The sequence below is a fragment of the Cheilinus undulatus genome, linkage group 9 (assembly GCF_018320785.1).
Source record: "Cheilinus undulatus linkage group 9, ASM1832078v1, whole genome shotgun sequence".
Classification (NCBI taxonomy): Eukaryota; Metazoa; Chordata; class Actinopteri; order Labriformes; family Labridae; genus Cheilinus; species Cheilinus undulatus.
This window is the reverse complement of record NC_054873.1, coordinates 32,473,236-32,499,110: the sequence shown is the minus strand read 5'-3', so window position 1 is coordinate 32,499,110 and position 25,875 is coordinate 32,473,236. Positions and strand designations below refer to the sequence as shown.

At 38.8% G+C, this 25,875-nt stretch overlaps 1 protein-coding gene across 1 annotated transcript; it reads right to left on the bottom strand.

Annotated features, from left to right (window-relative positions):
* Window positions 1-530: 530 nt before the first annotated feature.
* Window positions 531-24,206, bottom strand: cd44b (CD44 molecule (Indian blood group) b). Its single transcript, XM_041796194.1, has 8 exons — window positions 23,727-24,206; window positions 9,098-9,263; window positions 8,715-8,857; window positions 8,529-8,594; window positions 6,197-6,556; window positions 3,897-3,980; window positions 3,723-3,801; window positions 531-2,333 (listed from the first exon to the last, which is right to left on the bottom strand). The coding sequence occupies exons 1-8, from the start codon at window positions 23,791-23,793 to the stop codon at window positions 2,120-2,122; spliced, it is 1,179 nt and encodes a 392-aa protein (XP_041652128.1). The 5' UTR covers window positions 23,794-24,206; the 3' UTR covers window positions 531-2,119.
* Between the last annotated feature and the right edge of the window lie 1,669 nt (window positions 24,207-25,875).

Here is a 25,875-nt window from a genome sequence, read left to right as displayed (position 1 = left end):
TTTTCATGAAATGTTTCAATATCCAATACGTTGTTTCTGTTCTTTTTTGAATAAGATACGGGTTTACATATCATTGCATTATGTTTTATTTGCATTGCATACAGTGTCCCAACTTTTTGGGGAAATTCGGGTTGTAATAAAAAAAAGAACTCACAAAATCATTAGTATTAACAAGAAAGATGTTGTCTTTGATAAACTATCATTTCTCCTGCATTTTTGCTCTTTCACTCTTGTCTGTCAGAAATAATAAATGAACAGTAATCATGCTTCTGTCAGTAAAGACAGTCTGATGACGTGACTCAAACACTTTATGAAAAGATTCCATCTCTATTTTTCCAACATGGCTGCCATTATCTCTGTCTTTATGTCTTGCATTAGCGTTTCCCACTATCGCCACCCCGCTGCCATGGTAACTTCATTTCCTGTTGAGTGTGAGGGGCAATGTTACCACTCCCATTCCCTGTCACGCCATTCACACAGCATCTTTTGTCTACCAACACACAGTAATGAGTGAGAGAACACCACATTCCTTCACATCTTCTATACACATTTATTTTGTCATGACTTTACAAATCCATCTTTTGTTAATTTGTCATAGAAACTTTTCTACACTAATACATGTGCTACATGTCTTCAAAATGAACCATTTTAGAGCAAAAAGGGATAAAGTCAGAACAAAACAGGTTTGGAATCGCTGATTATAATTCAGCGTCACAAAGTAAACCAGGAAAGTTTAGCCGTTACAGATGGAATAATATTATATGACACAGTGTTGGATATATTTCACTAATGACAATGTTGGTTAAAAAAAAAAAAGTGCAGCATTTTGTTGCCATAAAGAGTGACTGGCATTTGTAGACCTTGGCAAGCACACAGGATTCATTCATAGAAACCCCTCCTCCACGCTGTCATGGCCTCTTTCATGCAAACAAACTGTGTGTTTACAGCACACGGGCCCCACATTATCATACGTGCACTTTGGTCTCTAAGACTGTCACTCATTTGCTTCAACTGAGTTTGGATTTAGCCTCAAATCACAGTTAATCTGCTGTATCCAATTCTTTATTCTGCTGTTGTTCTCCTTAATCAATGTACACACTGTGTATAAATTATTTATACATCTTCCCCCCTCAGGGTAACAGCACACTCCTCACTTTATCACAATCCCAACTTCATAAATGTATATTAACCGACTTCAGTGGATCCTTTATATTGACTGATTCATATAACCCCCCTCCCTCTTTGACTATTGCGAAATCCATTCACAACAATTCCCCTCAGAGGTACTTCTTCTGGTTAAATAACTCTCCAAAAAATGACACATTCCTTTATTTAAAAAAAGGATACAAAGTCCCCTTTTTCTACCAAACGACAGAAAGCACTGGCAGCTACAGCTAAGGCGTTTCCAAAAAACATGAACTTTATATACAGAGACCAAGAACAGGGAATGAAAGCTGCATAAATTAAGGTAGTGACATCCCCAGTTTTCTTGAAAAATGGAAAAAACCAAACTCCAGTCCACAGGCAATGTCGTAAATGTACACAAGTTTACAACAATAAGGCAATAAAACAAATAAAGGAACATACGGGATAGCTCAAGGGTTGTTTTGCTTGGTTATATTTCCAACAACCCATTTTTTATTACTGAAAGTTCCCATAGCTGAAATAAGTGATAAAATTGACCAATTTTAGTAGAAAATTTTGTTATAAGACCATCAGCATTGTTCCAGTCCCGTCATACACAGACAGTTCTCAAACACTAAAAAATGATACACAACACATTCACACACCCTGCATGATGCCCCACCATGCGTGACACACTCTGACGGCCTTTCAGGCCAAACCACCTTGGCATATCACACAAAAAACACGCCTCACGTATTGGTTTGACATAACTCCCAACATCCCAACAGCTTCAGACCCAGCACAACACTCTGTACCTCTGTTAGACAAAACACACAAACATCTTTACTCAGTGTAAGCAGGTTTTTTTTTTTTACCTCCAGTGTTTGGAGCAACTCAGCCCCCAACCTGACCAACCCAACCAATCTCCTGAAAATCTCTCTCCATTCTACATCCCTCCTTTTCCTCTTTTCTTCTTCTGCACTCTTTTCTTCTCCTACGCTAGCTGCTCTTTATCTGGTGACTCCTCTAGTGTGATGACGGTGAACTCCTCCGTGTTGCCGTTCTCCTGGATCTTCTCCTTATTCATGAGGGTCACCATTTCTTGGTCCCTCTCTTGGGCGTGGGAGCTGGATGCTGATGCCGCCGTCCCGTTTCCTTCGCCACCATCTTTGGGTGTGATCATGAGGGTCTGCTGTTTGCCGCACCAGCTGGGGTAAAGAAAAAGTGAAGTCAGACAAATTTACAGTGCCTAAAAAGGATGCTTTACCCTTTTAATGATTTTTATAAATCAATTATGGTCCGTATAATTTGACTATTTTACAATAAAACCCTCCTTAATGTCAGCGTGAAAACTAATTTGAAAAAATTAATGTTGATTAAATACATACATGTGAGGTAAAACAAGTGACTGTATAAACATTCACTCCCTTCAAGAAAGTATTTAATAGACGCACCTTTGGGTGCAATCACAGCACTGAGTCTGTGTGAATAGGTCTCAATCAGGCTTGCACATCTGGAATTTGTAATTTTTTTCTCCATTCTTCTTTGCAAAACTGCTCAAACTCTGTCAGGTTGCATGAGGATCAGTCTTGAACATCCTTTTTCAAGTTCAGCCACAAATTCTCTATTGGATTGAGGTCTGGTCTTTGACTCGGCCAAGCTGTAGTTCTCTTGCAGACTGAATGAGATTGTCCTCCAGGATTTCCTCTATTTTGCCACACTCATTTTACCCTCTACCTTTAAAAGTCTTCCTGAGCTGGCTGCTGAGAAGCATCCCCACAGCATGATGCTGCCACCACCATGCTTCACAGTGGGGATTGTGTATTTGTGGTGATGTGTGTGTTTGGTGTCTTGTCTGATGGCCATGGAGTCTTCCACATGCCTTATGGACAACTCTAGTGGAGATTTGATGAGTTTTTTTCTACTGTGAATTTCTTGAATTTCATACAGCTTTGACTGGTGAAGAACCCAGGCAACAGTTGTATGTAAAGTCTCTCCCATCTCAGCTGCTGAAGCTGGGTGTCTTGGTGACCTATCTTGCTAGCCTCTGATCCTGGCAGATTGCACATGAGCGATATTCCTTCCATTTCTTGATGATGGATTTAACTGAACTCTGGGGGATGTTCAGTGCCTTGGATTTTTTTATTTGTATCCATCCCTTCACTTATACTTAAGTTACCTTTTCTCAAAGTAGCTTGGAGTGTTCTTTTGTCTTCATGGTGCAATGGTAGCTAGAAATACTGATTAACCATTGACTAATTGGCCAGAACTCTATTGAAGTAGGTCAGCCACTTGAAAAGGGGTGAAAATGTATGCAGTGACTTATTTTAGATCACACATTTTTATTCAATTGACATTACTTTGTAGAAATCAGTTTTCACTTCAACATTATTTTAGGTTTTTTTTTTTTGTCAGAAAGGCCAAAGTATATTGTCACTATATCATCACTGATTGGTTTGCTTGAGTACAGTCTGCAACAAATCATGTGGAAACGATCTGTGCCTATTGACTCTCCTACATGGTAAGACAGAAGAAAAAAGGTGAATGCATGACAGCTGATTGGTGCAGAGAAACAAATAGCCATTAAAATCATATACCTGTTTCTTTTGGCAACTGCTGCACACACAAGAAGAATGGCAGCAACTGCAACAATCACTCCAATGATTACCAGCCAGTCTGGAGGGAAAAATAACAAAGCATGAGAAACATATAAAACAGCATTTGGTTTAAAACAAGAGCAAATTTTCCCAATCATGGCCATATTCACTCACTTGAATCACCGCCATCATGATCCTTCTCAGAATCAGCAAATCCCCCGAGTCGGCCTTTGCCTTTCGGCTGTGGTTGTGTTGGAGCTGAATGACAGAGAAAAAAAACAAGTACAATGAATTATCTCAGAAACATGGAGGACTCTCGCCTAGCTCCTGCATTCACATGTCAGTGGGTACTTGGGCAAGACACTTCCCTAATTCCTCCTACTGTTGCATCGGTGGCATGTGAATGTGTATGGGATTAATGCATAGCAGCCTTCACCATCAGTGTGTAAATGTGGAGTACATGGGTGTGACCTGTGGTGTTAAAAGCCCATTTACTATTCACTGAAAAAAATCAAACTCAAAAGCACCCTTTCCAGCAAAATTATGTATTTCATTTAGAAACTCTTGTCATACATTTAATCGTTTTATTGCAAAATGGATTTACAGTTTTACTTGGTGGAGAAGGCTCTGCTCAAAAGATGCTCCCTTGGTTAGTCAAGCAGCATGCCTTGACTTTCCAGGGAGCACATAGACAGAAAACCCCCTATGGATAGATGCATTTATAAAAATGCATATATATTACAATAAAATAAGTTCAAAAACACTTAAATCATAGTAGCATGAATCTGAGTATGAGGGTGCAACAGTTCTGGGCTGTAAAGGAGGAGGCTGGGCTGGAGGTAAAGATTTGATGACAGCAGCAGCATGCATCAGCATTAATGAAAGCAGGAATTAGTGGGATGTAAGTCACATTGAAATACACCACTGTGTTGAGAGAAACAGCTGTGATTGTCTGTGGGAGCTGGGAGGTGATAATTGGAATCAGCTGGCTGTCAGCTGATCACAGCTGGGCATGAGACTATTGTGTCCTGCATGAACTAACATTAATCTTCATTTTTCAAACATAAATAAACTATAAAAGCATAACTGAGGCTATTTAATGAAAAAAAGTTTGATGCATCAAAATTATGTAATTGTTGTAATTGTGAATAATCTCAGAATTTCAGTAATGAATCCAGATGACTCTCTCTTTATGTTGCATTTTGAGATTCCATGATTTGAATTTCTAAATGTTTTGTTTCATTTGGATTTTGTACTGTCAGACACTGACTTCCTGTTTGGATATAGACCTGCTTTTATTTTGAAAGGAAATAACTAACTTAGCTTGGGTAGAGCAGGGTAGATTAAAGAATATGACATGAACTTAATCACAAAAAAGGAAGTTATTATGGATCAAAAAAAAAAAAAGAAGTAAGGGGGGCACAGATGGCTTAACGGTTAGGTCCTGCCCAATGTAAGTGGGTGGCCTGGTTTCTGCTTTTTTCCCCAACCACGCATCCCTGTTTCTGGTTTTATCTACTATCCCGTCGCTACAATAAGGGACCAAAAAGTCTAAAAATAAATCTTAAAAAAGAAGGATAACAGGATCTGAAAAGGGTAAATATTTGATAACTCAAAGTAGAGATGACTTTTGACTTCGTTGAGCTGTTTGTGAAAGTATAATAAAACATAAGCAGGTGGTGGGCTGTTTTTTTACATGACTGTGGCTGCAGGGAGACGCCGCAGTGGATGCTTTTTGTGAATTGGATTCACTTCTTCAAATAATATGCTTCACCTGTTTCCCATTTTCATTGTTTGCACACCCACAAGTCATATTTAAAGCAAACAAGAAAAAAACAAGAAATATTTAAATCTGTGCCAGAGATGTATGAATCCCAGAGAAGACATCCCTCAGATAAAGATAAAATGAAACTAATTCTTTTCAGAGCAAAAAGGAAAAGTAAAATAAAAAACATACATAATAGCTAAAGAACAATACAAGTAAATTAAAAGGTAACAAAATAATGATAAAGATTCTTATAAAAACACTGACTATGAGTTTAGTGCTTTGTGAGATCCTCTTTGCTCTTGGAAACTGAGCCACCAAGGCCTGCCAGGCCGAATTTTTAGTCCCCAGCAAAACTCAACACAAGAGGGCGTCATGAGTTCTTAAAGTTTCTTCAGTCCTCCCAAAACCTGTTGCACATGATGTCAGGCTGTACTGCTGTTCAACCATAAGTTAACTCGAACAATACTGTTAAATGTATTACTTGTTTGAACAAGCAGTGGATAGAAATGACAACTAGGAATCTGTTAGTTATTGCAACATAAGAAAAAAAAAAGTGGGATCTGCATTATGAATAAGGAATGACTTATAAGCACTACAGAGAAGCTTTTCTGCTGTGTTATGTGTTTTTTACTTTCTATTTTGTTAAACTGCCATCATTTAAGCTCTGCTTTCATTCTGTGCAGCTATGATTTTGATATTTTCTTACCCTCAGTCTTGGACCCCTCTCCCTCAGCACCCATGCTCTCCCCATCGCTCTGAGTGGTGGCTTGTTTTTCCTCTGGTCCTCCAACAGGGGCCGTAGGAGAGGCTCCCTCTGGCAGCATCCCAGACCCAGCAGACTGATCGAACTCTGCAGGGGTGAAAGTGGAGCCCATCCTGCTGTTCTCTTCTGCTGTAGGATCCCCTGTGAAGGTCTGTGACTCTCCTGGACCAGCTTCTGTAGTCACTTCAAATGTGCCTGATGGAGTGGTTTCCAGACCGCCACCAATAGCATCTTCACCGGGGGCTGCTGTGGTGTCTGCACCCTCACTGTCTGAAGGGCTGCTGTCCCCTTGGTCTTCTGTTACTGTAAATTATGATGAGAGATGGGATTAGATTGTATTTTCAGCCAAGTGTTGGTTTGCGTATCATTGTATTGAGCAGCTGGAAATACATTTTCCTTAAGACTCGTGCTTATTAGTTAAACAGGAAATAGTGACCAATAGACACATGTTCTCGCTTGTGATTTAAATATTTCATATCATAGTTTTGGTTTTGATTTGACTTTAAATATGTTGAAAATACAAACTGATTGAAAGGTGAAACCTCACAGATCAGTTTCCCCTCAAACAGTTTGAAATTCAGCACATTTTGTTTCTACAGTTGTCATAAAATCCAAGAAAAACATACAGATAGAGCTATTTCTATCCTCTATTTTTAAAATAATTTATCAATGCATCATAGAAATAGCTTGAATCCAGAATTTATCTGCAGGATAAAACTGCTTAAAATCCACAAACGTGATGAGAATTCTTACTATAACAAATCTTAAGTCTTAACAATTCAGTTTCTTATAAAGGGAAATGTGACCTTGACTGAAGGAGGCTTATTCCCTATAAATATCCTTGTGCAGTTGTGATCTGTTAGGATTAACCTTTAGGCCTCAGCTATCATAGATAGGATCTTTCCTGGTGATGGTTTTGACTATGAGATCATTGGAAAGGATTTATTTTTATGTTTTAAATAAGGCTGCAGATGTATTCCGCAGTACGAAGTTCTATTCCTACTAAATTATGCAACAGTTAGTTCTGACGAAGTATTCTGATTGGATAGGAGGCATTCAGTGAGTACTGATGTAGAGTACAATATTACAGCGACTCTCCAGTATGTGCGTCACTCATAGACTGTGAATAAACATGGACTTATTCAAAATACCAATACACTCCTTTACATTTGCACCTTCATGTTTCATGGAAGGAGGTCCCACTTCTTGTTGGAATAGATGGGAAGGATGAATGAAAGGGCCACTTGTCAAATGTAGATTTTTGAAAGCTACAATCCAAACGGAGTGTGATAGGAAATTACACAGATTGCCTTGCGACAGCAACAATCCTATATCATGACCACCAGTGTCCCTATGCATTATGGTCCTTTTGATTTAGAACAAGGAGTTAAAAAAAAAATCAGTTGTGTTAGAAATGCCTGGTTTTGCCATCATATCTGTTTATGCTGCAGACAACTGTTACATGTTAGGAACTTGAAGGGTTTCCCATTACGTTGGGGGAAAATGCCCCACTACCCCTTGTAACTCACTTTTAAGGGGAAACGAGGCACACAAAATCAAGCGGTTGGGGTAAAAGTTGGAAATGTGACTAAGTCTAAACCCCATTCTCAGTGCTGTGTAAAGCTTTTCACCCCTGTGTGATTCCATTAAACTATGGATGTCACTGAGATGTAACTGGGGGAAGATCTGTGCCATCTTCATCAGTTGTTTGTGTATTTGAAGCTCCTCCTGTTTTTGGCTGGGCCCCTGATAAACACACTGAATGGGCCCTCTCCTATCATGGTTTATTGATGGTATCAGTGCATGTGTGTTGGATCAGTAGCATTGGTGCTGGCTAACAGTTGCTTCATTTTGGAGCTGACATGTATTTAAAGCTATGATTTAGTTCTGATGTTGAACTTGTTCATTTGTGCCACTTTTTAACCCTTTTTTTTACTGTTTCCACTCATTTTCACCACTTTTCTTGCCACTTTTAGCCAATGTTTTCACCTTTTATCTCATTTTTGCCTTTTTTTTTTTTACTTTTACCTCTTTTCACCCTCTTTTTTTAGGTCACAAGATCACTAGAAACACTTCCATGAGGGATACGAAGGAAACGGGGCAATGGTTAGCTTCAAGAGTGCATACACGTGCACTGGCTGATACCAATACCCACATTACATACAGTATGGCAGATGAATGATTGACCCAGTCCTAGCTTTCACTAATGTAGAGGCATGAAAATGGGTGCTTCTTGTTTCATATAGACATTAGAAAAAGGGCGGATTGTACCAACCTGGTTCATCTGAGGGTGCATGTCCAGATAATAAAAATCTGGCAGTACAGTTTTCTTCTGGCCCACCTACAGGAAGAGGATGGAGAAATCAATAAAATGTAAATAAAACATGTCACTTTGATTTCCCCTGTACGTTTAAATGACAGAAAAATAGTGTAACCAGGTATTTCTGCTGCATGAAGTCACCTTGTTCATCATAGCAGTAAGCATCAAACAGTTGCTCAACCTTTACATTTGGATTAGTGATGAACCCAGTCATGTTTTTGGCACAGTTTTCATGCTGTTTGTGTCTGAGGATGGCAGTGGTCCTGTTGCTGGTCCAGCCGTTCCTACGGACAGAACAACAGTACTGTTAGGAAACATATTTGAAAAGAAAGTCATGAGTCATTTGCTGAAGCACAGCCTGTCTGTTAGCAACACAGAAAAGAGAAGTAGAGGCCAAGTTGATGAGTAAATGGTGGTTCCCTTCATTGGAAATTTACACTGCTCTCAACACATGACATCTAAACTAAAATACCTTTTTCCTCATTTCTGGTTTCAGATCTCTAAACAATGACAAAAGGCGTCACCTGCATGTCTCCATGGATTTATTATAGGCCTCTTTGGCTTGCTCTAGACTGGCCAAGGTGCTCTGCAGCTGCTGACACACCTTCTCAGCCATGTCAAAGCTCAGGGAGTGCCGGGAAGCTCCCTCAACATGAAAGACGCCGGCGTAGCTGCAGCTCCGATAATTCACTGTAAGGAAAGAGAAGATTCACATTTAGTTAGAGGGTTAAACCAAACAGTTGTAGCTGATTCTTTCAACAACATACTGTATACCAGGATGTATGATAAATTAGATTGTAAGTTGTACTTTTGCTGTATGTTTACTGTCAGTAATCCTGTTTGAGTCATGAGTTTTATCAGATGACTTCTCTGGGACAGAAAAAGCAGTGTGCTTATCTGCAGCTCAGCACCCACAGGCCCCTTTTTAGTTTCCCAATGTAAAAGTGTATACAAAATCACAAAGATTGCATACACACATACACTTGAAAGATTTGTTTTTCTTTGCCGGAAAATAATGCACAATCAAATACTAAGAAAAAAAAAGATATATTTTTAATGCTTATCATCATAGAAAAACACATAAAATGTGGCCGAAACTTTGAAAGAAAAGCTCTATCATGTAAAAATGACCTTGTTCAAGTGTAAGAGGAAAATAAACACAAATTTAGAAAAAGTCACCTCTTATTAGGCATAATAATCTAACGATTTCACATAATTGCTTATAAAGAATCGGTCAAGAGATCAGTAAGAATAACATTTGGGTTGCCAGTTTTTAAAATCATCCAACTGGCCGTTATACTGCATCCTTCATCTATTCTTAACCCTACCAGGTTCAACCCTGTTAAGTTAAATCTTAATCAGTGCTTCCTAAAGTGTGGGCAGGGGCCCCCTTGTGGGCCCCAGACTACTGCATGTGGGCCAAGAGGGGCCATCTACAATAACTAAAAACGAGATGAAGTTTAAAAATAAATTCGGTTAATCAAGTTATAAATGATCATAGAATACTTCATACTTCAAATCTTGGAGGTAATTGAAATATGACTATAGTACTTTGTGTAATCAAAAAATGTGACATTGGGTATGTTAAAGAGAAAAATGTCCCTATAACTTCCATTGTAACATCCATTTTGGGCCTACTGCCATTAGGGTATTGAATCATGTTCTCTGTTGTTTTTGGTTATCAATATAAAGCCAAGGCTCCAGATTTTCCCTTTTCTTGTATTATTTTTCACCTATGGTAGTATTTCTTTTTTTTTTTTTTTTTTTTTTTTACCATAGGGCAAATACATGGTATTTAGCTTATTCAAATAAATCAAAATAATAACATAATGGATTTTTATAAACAATACTAAAGCTGGTGAAAATTTTTGAGTCCTTTAAAGTAGAACATTTTTTTTTATTTGATTTAATTTTATGGCAGTTTTGACTGTGGACATCTTGTCACTTAACAGTTTTTTTTTTTTTATTGGACACCATAAATAAATTAAAAATGCATCAAAATCTGTTTCCTGTGAACGAATGACATGTCCAAGATTGTGTCCATTGATGGAAAAAAAAAATCTTATCTAGCATAAAGTATGTTAACATCATGCAATCTTTTGGTGTTTTTTACTAAATTGAATCAGCAGCATTTGGTGTGTAAACTGGCATTTAAAGGGTTAAATCAAATGAAATGATAAAACAATTAATTTTTACAAACAGACTGATGTGGATGAAAAGATTTCTTCTTTCAAAGTGGGGGGAAAATATTAATTTCTATCAGTTTTATGTTTATATTTTCTGTGTGGACTTTTTTGTCACCTAACAGACTGTAAAAACAAATATAGGGACCAAACATAAAATAGTTAAGTAACAATTCTCACTGCTTTTTAAGTGAAGGGCCCAACTTAAAACTTTATGTTGCCACTTATTTGACATAAAATGCTCATTAGCCAAAAATGACAGAAAAAAATTTTGCTAAATAAATATAAATCAGTTGGCTCAACTAAAATAGTTGCACAAACCTTTTAAGTTGAGCCCGTGGCCCAACCTAAATCTATATGTTCTCCTATATATCTTATTAAGTAACTTGATATAATGTTTTATATTGAACTTTTCAGTTATCTATAGATCTTGTTTTCACTCAACATTATCGAGTCAAGCTGGATTTGTTACTGTGGAAACGTTTTGTTACCAAGGCCTAAGTGTTAACGAAACATGGGGTGGTTTGAACTTGACATGGAACAAACATTCTGATAGAACACAGGGATAGATAAATGTCCCTCAAAACAAAAACACACTCGTTGCCATTTTTTCAAATGTTGTCCACCTTCGGGTCCCAACCAACGAGTGAGAGCCAAAGGTCTAAATGGACTCAAGACTACAAGACTGTCCTTGGGAAGCATTCTCAAACACATGTTCTTTGTGCAGTCTTAAATCAGATTTGGTGTACACTGTGTCATTTAGCTTGCTCAGCTTATTTACTCAAGTTTTCTTGACTCAAAGATAAACCTCGAGTTGGGACACAACTTCCCCTCAGTCAAATGGTCAAAATGAAGGCCTGTGGTGTTTTCTGTTGTAATGTTCAGTACATCAAGACCTAACATTAATCCACCATGAGCTCAGCACCAAGCAACATGAGGCTCAGTGATCTCAGCCTCCAAAATGTAATCAGTTCATCCTTGAGTCAAAGTGGACATTTGCGTAACAAGGGAAAACATGTGGTGCAATAATCCGAAGCTTCGTCATATGACCTCCAGAATCAATTCATTCTCAGGCATCCGCCTCAGCTCACCAACACTTTGAAGGATGATTTGTCTTTGTCAGAAAGTAGTTTTAGGGCGGGGGATTTCTGTTTTTTAAAGGTGGTTGTTTGACTTGACATCGAAAGGAGAAAATAGAGAAGTCTTCTGGTTTAACCAAGGGAAAAACATATCTATACACATCTTCAAATTTCCAGTGTTTTGCCTTAATGTACTCATTTAAATAATTACTGTGTATATAAAGAAGTGACCCTCCTGTGTTTGGTGCTTGTTTTGATACCATGGTGACAGATTCACAGGATGTGAAAGATGTGTGATACTGAATCACTCTGAAAAACCAACATGCACAGGAAAGACTACACACCACAGATAAACCTATTCTGATGTATGAAGCATGGCAAACAAAAAATCTAAGCTGTAGTTAAAGCTCATTCACTGTTTACAAACAATTAAAGTAGCTGTGGCATGGCTTATTTATGTAATAAATTCCACGAATACTTTAAATCTTTAAAACTTAAATCTTCAAGTTTGTGAAGTTGTACTGATAGTGCATCTTAACAGGCCTGCCCACAGAATTAGTTTGGCCCCTGAAAAATACTGCGAGAATGGGCCCGAGCCAGTAGTCATTCACTGAGGATATCAACACATGATAATGATGTGTGTTGATCAGTAGCATTGGTGCTAGCATCCCAGCTAACAGTTAATTCATTTTAGCAATTAAAAGTGTGCTAAATTATCATTGGGTTCTTCTCTGATGCTTTTTGTCCTTGTTTTCCACGTTTTTGCCACATTTAACCTGTTTTTTGTTGCTTTTAGCCATTATTTTCCACCTTTTTTGTGCCAATTTTATTTGTCACTTATTTTTGCTCCTTTTCATTAATTTTGCCACTTTGTGGGAACTTTTTGGCTACAGTTAACCCATCATTGTCCCCTATAATGCAAATCTCACCCATTTTTGCTACTGTTATTGTGTCTAAGGGGTTTACATTTTTAATAAGGCTATATTGTACCAAAGCATGAATAAATAAAACTTATTTTTGTAGCTTTGATAATAGTGATTATTATTCAGTTAGGAATACAATATGATTGTCACACCTTAACTCAACAATGGATCATGATTTTGCTGACCACCATGGGCCCCCAGTTTGTCTGGGCCCCCCAAAAAACATTCCCCTTTATCTCCATTATGGCTGACCTTGCACCTTAGACTTGCAGAATAAATATAGATTATATGTTTTTCACTTGTTGTCTCTTATAGCTTCAGGGGAAAACATAAATCATAATGAATAATAATAATAATCATAATAAATAATAAGAAGAATGTGAAAGTGTAAGAGTTACAGTGACTTAAGTATACAGGTACATCTCTAAAAATTAGAAAATCGTGAAAAAGTTCATTATTTTTTGTCACACATTTCAGAAAGTGAAACACATATATAGACTCATTAAACATAGAGTGAAATATTTCAAGCCTTTATTTCTTGAAATGTTGATGATTATGGCTTACAGATAATGAAAACCCAGAAAAAAATTTGAATATTGTGAAAAAGTTCAATGTTGGAAAGTCATGGTGTCACACCCTAATCAGCTAATTAACTCAAAATGGAGCCTTTAAATGGTCTCTCAGTCTGGGCCAGTAGGCTCATGGGGAAGACTGCAGACTTGACAGATGTCCAGAAGACAGTCATTGACACCCTCCACAAGGAGGGTAAGCCACAAAAAGTCATTGCTAAAGAAGCTGGTTGTTCACAGAGTGCTGTATCCAAGCATATTCATAGAAAGTTGAGTGGAAGGAAAAGTGTGGTGGGAAATGTGCACCAGCATAAGGGAGAACCACAGCCTTGAGAGGACTGTCAAGCAAAATCCATTTAAGAATTTGGGGGAGCTTCACAAGGAGTGGACTGAGGCTGGAGTCAAGCCAGACCAGACCAAACAATGCAGATGACCTGAAGGTCGCTATCAAAGCGACCTGGGTTTCCATTACACCTGAGCAGTGCCACAGGCTAATCACCACAATGCCATGCCACATTGATGCAGTAATTCATGCAAAAGGAGGCCCAACTGAGTACTGAGTGCATAGAAATGAACATACTTTTCAGAAGCCTGACAATTCTGTTTAAAATATCCTTTTTTTGTTAATCTTATGTAACATTCTTATTTTCTGAGACACTGAATTTTGGGTTTTCTTTATCTGTAAGCCATAATCATCAACATTTCAAGAAATAAAGGCTTGAAATATTTCACTCTACGTGTAATGAGTCTATATAAAATATGTGTTTCACTTTCTGAAATGAGTGACAAAAAATATTGAACTTTTATATGATATTCTAATTTTTTGAGATGTACCTGTATGCAGTAGTTAAGTTAAAAACACAGAATGATCCAGTTATTTCTAACAATATTAGTTTCCTCTTCCTTTTTAGCTGCTATACCTATCCAGTTCTTTACTCTGCATGCATAATAAAATGCCATCTCAATCACATGTACTACAATGAACATAATACATACATTGATGAAGCTTCCCCAGCTTCCTGAGGATCTAGATCAGCTCTACAATTACTTCTGCTGTTTCTGTATTGTAGTGTAAGTACAGTACACGATGTGCTCACATAGTTGTCACATGCCAAATAGACACAGAAGAACTGTTCAACTGGCACAAGTAAAAGAGGAAGTGCACAATCTAGCAATCATCATCATCAGTTTTTTTATCAGGTTGTATCCTGTGTTCAGATGTTAGATACATAAAAAAGCTAAAAAAGGTTTTCTGTTACATAAAAATCTAATTTTATGCAGTTTTTTCTTACTTTAGGTTGCCATGTTAAGCAATGTGTGACTCATCTCCAAGTTAAGACTATAAATAGTCAGGGGATTAGTAAAATTGCTGTTTGTTATTTAGTAGTAGCTGTGTTTTTTTCCTTGCTATAGAGAAAGCTGACTTTTAAACGGCAGTTTTCCACTGGCTGTTATGAGTAAACACAGAGTTAGCAGCAGGAAGTGAAGCTCTCTTCTGTTCGTGGCAGTCAGGCAACCCGAGTAAGTGCCAGCACTTTTTTTTATAAAGTGGTTTCTTATTTTCCTCCATCTCTCCCACACACATACACCTGAAAAAGCTTCCACACATGCAGCCACACGGCCCAGCGTCCTTTAAAGTAAAAGGATGAAAAACAAGACAACAGCCTTGGCCTTGCAAACCTGCCCAGGGAGATCAAAGCGAGCACGGCTAACCATCAGTGAGCTGAAAAGCTGGCTGACAAGAATCTGAGGAGCGATCATTAGTATGCAGAGAGAGAAGGACGGTCATGGCTGTCTTTATACAGTCGAGAAGCCTGTTATGCCAAAGCACTGACTCTCCAAAAAGGCTCCATTGTCACCTAATAGAGTTGAAACCAAGGAGACTGCACAGTCTGGATGTGCAGAAGCTGAGAGAAAGGGAGCTTAAACAAAAGCCTCTTGCCAAAACCTCCAGCTGCTCCAGAAGTAATAGGAGAGCTCTACTCTCTGCGCTCTCTTCGCTTTCTCTCTCTCTTGTTTTATCTCATTACTCTCTGTTTGTCTGATGTACACCAGCAATAAAGTACAAATTACCCCCCTGCATGCAGATGCACAAACACACAGATCACACACGCTCATCCACACACTCAAACCATGGCAAAAGTTTCTTCAAGCACCTTTAAAGAGTTTTTACTGATTATATTAAACACACTCAAACTAAAACAGCTGCCTCTATATAGTAAGACCATAAGAGATAAGACTGACAAATATTTGAAGTCATTTTATAATATGTAGGTGTTTTGCACTGATATATTTTAAAAACATTGCCCTAAGCCCTGCACACTGCAATTTCAAATCCAGGGGAGATGTGTGGGCGGAGTTACCCATCATGCCCATGGGCAGAGTGTTTTATATGTATTTAGTTGTGTTTGGATTTGCCTGATGTACAGTAATCTCTGCTGGGATTCATTTGCTCATGTTTCTGGTGTGTTTTGTTGCTGTTGTTGTTTTTGTTGTTGTTGTTTTTATGTGAGATACGTTTGCACCATGAATGAAGTTAGCCACTGAGTTAGAGCTGCCACCTGTGATTTTAGGTGCTCATAAAAGACACAAAGTGCATATAACTCTATGAGGTTGACTCTGCTTTTTTCTTGTCACAGATTTTCAAGAGTTCTCACAGCTCTTTTAAATTGTGAAATATTTAACACTTTCAAAGTGTAGTTTATCTGTGTATTGTGGACAAAAAGAAACATAAAATTTTACACCTAAATCTATATGACTTAAATCAACACTGTCAATTTTGCTGTGTTTCTTATGTATTATAGAGGTGGGACTGACTTTACCTGGTTGGAGATCTATTCTCTTTTTCCTGCCACTTGGGAAAAAAAAATATTTTATTGTAGCTAATCAGTAAAGTTAACTTTAAATTAGATAGCACACTTTTACTTGAGTAGATTTATAGACCTGTACTTTAACTAAGGTAAACTTTAGCCAGCGTAACTGTACTTTTACTTGAGCATAGTTATGTACTTTTTCCATCTCTGTTTGTGAGTAACAAAGAAACCAGGAAGGCTACTTTTAACAGCTTTTCCTCCTAATCATGTGAAATTCATCCATGAAACAAAAGTGTGGTTTACTGTTTAGTAAATACAAATTATGGATTTAAGTTTTTATTAAACACAGTCCTCAATTCAAAACAAAAGTAACTAAAAAGGACTCAGAAAGTGCAGACCTCCGCCATTAGCCCTATCTCCCAATAGTGAAGAATCCTTAAAAAAAAATTCCTGGATCCATCCCCATGTGGCCCCCACCACGGCATTCGCCGATTACTCCCTCCCCGGTGGGGTGGAAACACAGTGAGGCAAAGCATTGGCTTTGCTACGTGTGCCAACAGATCCACCCATGGTCTCACCGGACGACTGAAAGCCCTGGAAGAGGGTGAATATTCCTCTATTCCTCCCAGCATTGTGAGTATTCTCGCTACAATTCGCTGTCTTTCTCTTTGTTACGCTCCGACTCGTCTCCTCGACCAGGCATGCGTCTTTCAAACTCTATAAACTCCAAAACTTTGAATAGAAACACACCCAAAAACTGCTGCACCAAAAACTGCTGCTGGAATTGAAGTTACTCATGTCCGCCATCTCCTGGTGTAAAGTGGTAACAGCGCAGACCTCCACCATTTTCCCTATCTCCAAATAGTACAGAATCCTTAGAAAAATTCCTGGATCCAGACGGTGATCCAGATCACTCCCTAAATCTAATCAGTTCTTCCTCATGCCATCTCTGACATTTCCTGAAAATTTCATCAAATTCTGTCCACAACTTTTTGAGTTATGTTGCTAACTAACAAACGAACAAACTAGCAAACAAACCCACACGAGCACATAACGTCCTTGGCGGAGGTAATAAAAACAGGACTAATATTTCATGCTAAGACATGAATGGAGAAGTTGGCCTGCCTAAACGCAGCATATTGTGAGAAATATTTCATTAAAGAGACAAATGAATGGCTGAACAAGCTCAGCTAAGCTAACTCATTTAGCCATTCAAACATTCATGTTTGTTTTTAACCATATGCCTTCTAACTTTTAACTTTGATATATAACTATATTTCAAACTGCCAAAGCAATCTGACAGCCTTTCATATCAACTGATAAATCAAGCTAGACTTCATATCAAACTGACTGATCTAACATTTCATGTCAAGCTGATAGATAAAAGACTTGTGGGCTGTTGCTAGTTGGCAGCTTGTTTCCTAACTAGAACACAATTGTCCCTGAAATACTTTGCAAAAGTTCAGTTTATTCAATGCACTCACGACAGCTTGTAGAAGCTAGGGGTAAATCTTAACCTTTCTTGCATCAGCACAGAACGCAGCCACAAAAATAGCATGAAGATGTTTGCCATGATGTGGCTTGATGCTGAGATTAGTGACCCACAACAATGGCTTATTTTTATTTTCTTGTCTGCTTTTATTCCTGTTTCCACTTGTCCAATGGAAGGCATCATACAGAGAGTTTTTCTCCCTCAAGTTTTCCCAGAATTCATGAGGACAGGAATCACATGCTGGTAAGAGAAATCAACCCTAAACTTCACAGAATCTTCTTAAACTTCCCCACATAATGGTAAAATCCTTTAAGCTGTAGAGATCAGCTATTTTTCAGATTCCTGTGTTATCACACGTGAGGGAAGTTGCTCTGTCAGCAGGGATTTCTCTCCCTTCACTGGTCACAGGTCCACCGGGCAGTGGGACAGATGAAACATGAGACCTGGTGCGAATATGTTCGTGCTCATGCACCCACCCACATAAACAAACACTCAGCACACTACCTGAAGGTCACAATAAGGACTCTCACTATCTGTTTTTCCCTCTACTGTGGCATTTCCATCCACCACATTGTGCCTTTCTGCACCTTTAACCTTGATGCTTAAAAGCAGCCCAGCTTTCTCTCACACAGAAAAGGCAAGGGCACTTTTTTCAACTTTCCTCTTTATTAAATGTTAGCCTTAAAGCTCTCCTCTAAATTAAAAAGAGGGTTTCAGTAGATCCAAATAGATGATCGGTGATAAGAGAACTGACCTTCAATGTTCTATTCAGGCATTCAGATTTGAAGATAAAGGAGACTTAAGTGGAAATTACATGCTATAAAACCGTCCTTGCACTCGCTTTTACTGTTTATTTTTGTTAGCACTGTGGGCTAACCTCAAACTTTGATATTTTTCTTCCATAACAAAAGGGAGTTCTATAAAAACACTGTATATGGTTTAAAAAAATGGTTTTGTTTAGAAAAATGTCACATTTAAGAAACGAGGCTTATTTCTTACAGCAGGGCGGTGGTTAGCCTAGCTTAGCAAACAGGTTACTGGGGAAACACCTAGTTAAGCTATTTCCATAGTTTAAAAATACATTTAACATCAAGGCTGAGGCCAAATATAAGTACGTTTCAGTAAATTTATAGTCAGGTGACAATTCAATACAAAGAATGTACATAAAAGCCAGCTGCCAAGTTAGCTAATACTGTGCTTGCACTAAGCTAATACCACAGCTAGTTCAAAACAAATACACACATAGCTGGCTGCAATTTTCCGACCCAGTTCTTAAAAAATCGCCTGTTTTTTCTTCACAAAGCAAAACAAACAAAATATAGTCTATTTATGTTAATTTATGTCCCTTTGCCCTTCAGTTTCTCTTCCATTTTATCCCACATGCTTGTCTTAGCCTATACTCCAGCTGAAAACCAAGTGTACCACATATAATCTGCTGTTATGCCTGATGATACAGTGAGTTAGGAAATCACTGCCTCATTCAAGGATGTGTGTACATTACAGAGATCGTTCTGAGCATATTTCCCAAGGACACAAAGACTTTAGTGTGCACCAGGGGGAAAAACACACGAGGGAGTGTTGGTACGTTGCCTGAAACTCACAAAAAGGTTTTAAAAAGCAGTTAAAAGATTAAACAGAACAAAAAGACCTACAACAAATTAAATGAGTTCAGTAAGTTCCAAAGCCTGCAGGTAAAAAGGATTGAATTAAAAGTTGACTCATATAGGACCTGGTTGAAGAGATTTTCAGCTTCAGGGTGGTTTTCTCTCTAGAGGAGAGCACACTGGTGTAGAAGGCAAACACGTGTTCGAGAGTCTCAGGTGGCATTAGATGGTACTCAGAGCCTGTGCACGCACAAGCGCTCTTTGTCAGGGACCGGTACCCTGACCACCCTTCACCTTGAAACATGACACGGCTACACGCAGGAAGGGGTCGTAGCGCCAAGGAGGCAAATACGGCCACATTTTAGGAAATCCAGTGGTCAGGTTGGGTTGAGTGAATGGGTTTGAGTTTGTGAGTTTGAGTGAGGGAGAGAGAGATCTGCTGCACAGAAGAAGCATCATTAAGAATAATGCCTTCTGTTTTAGCACAGATGATCCAAATTTTACTGTTCATTATGGAAATACAAAAGATAGAAGGATCGTCAGTTAGAACAGCTAGTCAGGCAAGCTCCAGATTTTTTTTCTTAAATGAACAAATAATCATTTCGTTTGTGTTGGAGAAAGAAAATCAAAGATGCCTCACATTTAAAAATCACAAGTATTCATATGACACAATAAGATACAATAGGGCACGGTACCATACTGGAGAATGATACTATATGATATGCTTTAATAAAACAGTGCTGTACGCTTACTTATGATACAAGGATGTAAAAGGCTACAATACCATATAACACCACAATATATATTGAAATAATATGATACAATACTATATATTAAGATAAATGATGATATTATAATACATTACAATATGCTATGAAACAAAAATGTAGCTTGATATGATGCAACACAAGACATAACATTTCTATAATATGATGTGATGTGATGTGATATGATACAGTACCAGTGATATGACAGTAAAGTGTGGTGTAATACCTTATGGCAGCAATCCTCAATCTTTTTTTCTGTCAAACTGCTTGAAAGATTTTTAAAAATCACCCCAGACAAAATGTATTGATTAAAAAAAAAACAACACTCTACATTCCTATGACTGACGGCAGATCATGTAGTAATATAATTGACCAGATGAACCTCTAAGGCAGTGGTTCCCAACCTTTTTTCACTCTGTACCCCTCTTCACATTTCTAAGAAGAGCTACTCCCTCCTAACCTTACACAACTTCAGAAAACTTCAGTAGGAAAACTACTACTCAGAAAACTTCAGTAGGAAAGGTTTGAGAAAAGGCAGAGGCATTGAAGAAAACTCGGAGGGTGATTGGATGAATGTTCTGTCTGTCACATCTCTACGGGCCAATCAGAGCAACTAAAAACATGTTATGTAGCCACTATCGAGCTGCACGTGCACAGCTACCGAGGAATAACACGAAACATGGCGACTATAGACATGTAGGTACCTGACTTTTGTCGTTTTTGAAAAGAAAACAACTCAGTGCTGTTCTTTGTTCTTTTCTACAAATGTCGTCAAGTTCTGATAAAACTGGCGCTTTAGCAGCGTCCACCCTAAGCTCTTTTGCCATAACTGCACCAGCCTCTTGCTGCTGCTTGTTTACGTCATGACTCTGCCGCGCTTGAAAGTACTACCCCTCGTCCCTGATTGGTCCTGTCACGCTCTAACTGGGCCCAGATGTTTCGGATGGGAGCTTTGCAAGATAGATTCACCAGTGAAAAACAAGAAAACGGGCGTATCCATCTGCTTTGCAAGGTTAACTCCCTCCAGGACCCAAACAAACAAAAGTGACATAATGCTGTTACAATTAAACATCAATTTGATTTGTTTTCATTGTTTAAAGCCAAACAAAATAGCCCAAAACAAAGGTATTCTTACCAAAAGACCTTTGTATGAACCATTCATGTGTTTTTGCCATAATTTTAGATTTTTAGATTTTAGGGTTTTTTTTTTTGTTTGAGTGAACCTGATTTTAACTAGCACAGAGCAGAAAAACCCTTGTGCCCCAGAATGGGCGTGTAGGCTTATAAAACACATTTTGGCATGTTTTTGCCCACCTGCCAAACAAAGTTAAGACAAGCAGAGCTTACTGACACATCAGCCAATTCATTCACTAACCCAGACACTAACATGATTTAAAGAAAAGGGCGTTTGAGACAATTCTGATTACATGTCAGAATAGCTAATGATCTGCATATTCATGGTAATTCTTGGTTGAATTTAAAGCACTTTGAAGGCACCCCTGACCATGGCAGCCTGGTTGAGAATGGCTGCCATATGGTATAGGGTGCAGTATAGTAAGGAACTAAGGAACAGTACAGTACCATATGACAGATTACCAAAACATTCAATACTACAAGATACAATGTGACACAATACAATACAGACTTATATGATACAATGCAAAACAGTATGGTAGGGTACAGTATTGTAAAGAATGTAATGGTAGAATAGGACATGATATAATAAGATGCTATGCAACATGAAACATAACGACTCTACAGCATGATTTGATATGTTATGATATGGTATGGTACAGAACAGTATGGTAATGAACAGTTTGGTGCAATATGATGATAGGATTTGATAAGATGCAATGCTATATGGCAGTGTTTTCCCAATAATTTTTCCATGGAGCCCCCCCCACAAGTACCTAAGGAAAGTGGACCCCCCACCCCGGACCCAAGAGAGAAGAAAGTGACACACTGCCACCAAAAATCAACAAAGATTTTGATTGTTTCATTGATAAAACCCTTAAAAAAGGTACCTATGCATGGGTTTCTTATCTTACCTTTGTATAAACTACTAATTAACTGCTTTATCATGGTTTTAGTCAATATTTACAAATCTAACTTTGTCAGCGATCTTTGGCACCCCCCTGGGGGTCCTGGACCCCAGTTTGGGAGCCAGTTCTATATAGTACAATACAATACGATGCAATACGATGCAATACCACACCATACCATACAATAAAATAAGATATGATGTGAATGATATGATTTGATACAATCAGATACCATACCATATCATACAACATGATACGATACATTATTAAGCAATGTATGTACCTTATATGCAATGATGCAATATGTTACGACACTGCATTACACCATTACATACCATACCATTTGATGCGATACGTTACAATGCAATATTGTATGCTACAACGTTATGTGATATGATACAATATGATATGATGCGGTACAATGCCATGTGATATGTTACGCTACGATACGATTTGTTACGTTGCAATACGATGATACGATAGGATATGATACAATGATACGATACGATACGATGATACGATAGGACATGATAGGATAATAGGATAGGATACGATGTGATAAGATGTGATACGATGATACGATACAGTTTGATGCACTTCATTGTCCTTGTTGGAAAATATTGGACTTGATCTCTGCCCACATTTAATGTTCAAAATGAAATGTTAGACTCATACGCTTGGTTAACAGGCCTGACCAAAGGTCCATAAGACTTGTTTTTAATTTTTTTGTCTCAGGAGTATAATAGTTGCAGTGGGAGGGCACACTTACATCTTACATCAATAACTCTCAAACTTAAGAGTTACATTCACAGACTAAAGCTCACAGCTACTCAACACACTAGCACATGTTGAAAGACTGGTTTTGGGAAGATTGGGGTCCTCCCCCTCTTTGCCTCATCCTACATACAGTACACATACAAGCTGTCCAAACTAACCTCTTATTTGCCTTTAAATACTGGTCAGATTTATAGCCTGATTGTAGCTTGGCATAGTGCCAGGGGGAGTCTTTGTGAACAAGCCCACAACCACCTCCTCAGGGAACTGAGCCAGACGTAACCCAGACCTGTTTGATTCAGTACCAACTACATCTCCAGAGATATATAGCTCCAAGCAACAAATCCAATCTATGGCTTACACAAAAAGCGCATGTGAGACAGAGACAAAGAGAAAGAGGGAGACATTTAGGGGGGGCGAGCAATTGCTGAACATCCTTTGTGTCAGAGAATAAAGCATTAAGCGTGGCAGCACAGACTGCAGCTGGAGGAGTACGCTGCAAAAGAGGAAAATAAACTCTATTTCTGCTTCTACCTGAAGAGAAGGGTGCTACTTGTCTTTCTAAAAAGCCCTGATAAATACAGCTCACTTTCCTGGGTGTGAATGTGTGTCAGACACAGTTAGCAAGAGTCTCCTTTGTGTCTATCAGTAGTCTCAGACTGCCAGACGTAAGTCTGTCTGTGCTGCTGTAGCACACGCTCTCTTGCCGGCATCCACTCATCCATTCTCCAAGCAGCAGCAGAGCACAGCCTCTTTCTTTCACTGCCTACTCATAACTCTCAACCCGAGCTCAAAAAAAGGTAAAAACAGTGCAATCCTGAAATTAGCAGGGAAAATTCAAGCAGAAAAGGGCAAAGTAAATACCCAACAAAGAACCATCCACGGGGTAAAATCAGAGTCTCCTCACCTTTAAGTTCCTCCGACCTGGAGGAGGCCAGTAATCCAAAGGTGACCCCCAAGAGAAGTGTCCACATCCTGGGTAAAACGTCTGCTGCTTTCTGGGTAAGAAGCTGGGAGTAAAGGTGTGTAACAGCTCTCCAGTGATCCTGTCTTCCCTCTGCCAGTAGAGACCGGTGGTTGGTGTGTATGTGTGAGTTTGAATAAGAGGGAGACTGAATGAGTGAGAGAGAGCAGTTTAAAAAAAAGGAAACCTGTTACTAGTGGGGGGGAGTTGCTGTGAGTGTCTGGTAGCTGCTGGAGCTGACTCAGACTTTGCTCCAACTTTTCTATTCTCTGCCCGAATGAGACAGAAGCTAGTGGCATACACACTCGCACAAACACACACACACAGACAGGGAACGAAGGGGAAGAGCGGTTCATTTGAGCACACACCCTTCTGCCTCTCCCTACACTCGCCCCACCTCTACTCGCAGCCCGACTCACCTCACTCAGCCTCTCTTCCCCTCTTTCTCTCTCCTCTTCCTGCTGCTACACTTTGTAATGGATGAGAAGAAGGTGATCTCTGCTTCTGTCTGGCTGCTTATCCTTACCCCCTCCCTCCCTTTTCCTCTTTCATGCTCCCAACAGCAACATTTTCTGAGAGCCCATCTGGTCTTTTGTTCAAACCTCACTCCATTTACAATACAACTGTTTTTCTGTTTCTATTTTGCACATTGTCTTGGTGATTCCATTTGGAAAAAGTCCAGTGAATTTCTCAGACACATTACAAAAACATAGTTAATTTTTCTTAAAACTGCCTTAAAATCAAACGACGTGCCCTATCCATCTGTAATCTTTCAAAAAAAAAAAAAAAAACATCAGATTAGCTAACATTTTCCTCCTCTATTATAAGAAACTTAACTCAACCTCAGCTCTGACATTTAACTTCTCCAGGCAACAGATGGAGTCATCTCAGGTTTCAGAATCCCCTGATAACAGCATATCTTGAGTTAGCATGCCATAGTGCTTTCTCTAAAATAAACAAGTGTGATAAGAATGTGTGACAGCAGTCTAATTTCTGTGACCCTCTTGCCAGCAAAACCACAGAGAATGTCTAATGACTCTTCGACACAGTACTTAAGAGTCATGGGGACAGAAGTTAGCTGGCCTTTTAGTTGCAGTAATGAAACATGAGAGCGATGGCACTGATTCCACAGCATTTCCAGCTCATTTAACCTGTTTCAAGAAAGAGCAATCCAATCTAAGGTAGCCTAATTGTTTAAACTCAAAACCATGTGAACATAAGGCCATTTATGCTTCTAAATATAAGTAGCCTTTCCACTTTCTCTTTATACCCTATATCTCAAAACAATAGTCTGTTCAGTGCAGTCACTCGTAAATTAGTAAACCTGGCAACCATTACACCATGAAGATAAAAGAACACTCCAAGCAATTTGGAGAACAGGTTACTGAAAAGTCAGGAGGTGAATACAAAAATTTAAGGCACTGAACATCCCCCAGGGTTAAATCCATCATCAAGAAAAAGACGGAATATGGCACATGCGTAAATATGCCTCACAAACTGACTGTGCAAGAAGGAGACTAGCGAGAGAGGCTACTAAGAGACCTATGGCTACTCTGAAGGACTTACAAGCTTCAACAGCCGAGATGGGAGGCACTCTGCACACAACTGTTGTCCAGATTCTTCACTGGTTAAAGCTTTATGGGATGGTGGCAAAGAGAAAGCCACTGTTGAAGAAATTTAGATGAAATCTTGACAATAGTTCACCAAAAGGCATGTGGGTGACTGCATGGTCAAGTTGAAGAAAATGCTGTTGGTCTGATGAGTCCAACAGGTTGCTTTTTGGCCATCAGACAAGGCACTATGTTGTGCGGACACCAAACACTGCACTTCACCTCAAACACAGCATACCAACAGTGGTGGCAGCATCATACTGTGGGTATGCTTCTTGGCAGCTGGCCCTGGAAGGTTTGTAAAGGTAAAGGGTAAAAGGAATATGACAAAAGGACAATTTTAAACTAAACTACGGCTTGGGAGAAGATTTATTTTCCAGTAAGACAATGATCCAAAGCATACAGTGAAAGCTACACAGAAACTGTTTAAAGACAACAAGTAGAATAAATCAAAACCCAGACCTTAATCCAATAGAGAATTT

Bases quoted from the DNA above. Each gene is read 5' to 3' on its own strand.
- cd44b (XM_041796194.1), bottom strand. From the start codon at position 23,793: ATGTGGACACTTCTCTTGGGGGTCACCTTTGGATTACTGGCCTCCTCC. The intron at 9,264-23,726 runs GTGAGGAGACTC...CTTTCCTTACAG, and splicing joins CAGGTCGGAGGAACTTAAAG to TGAATTATCGGAGCTGCAGC. The intron at 3,981-6,196 runs GTAAGAAAATAT...TCTGTCATTCAG, and splicing joins AGAGGGGTCCAAGACTGAGG to CTCCAACACAACCACAGCCG.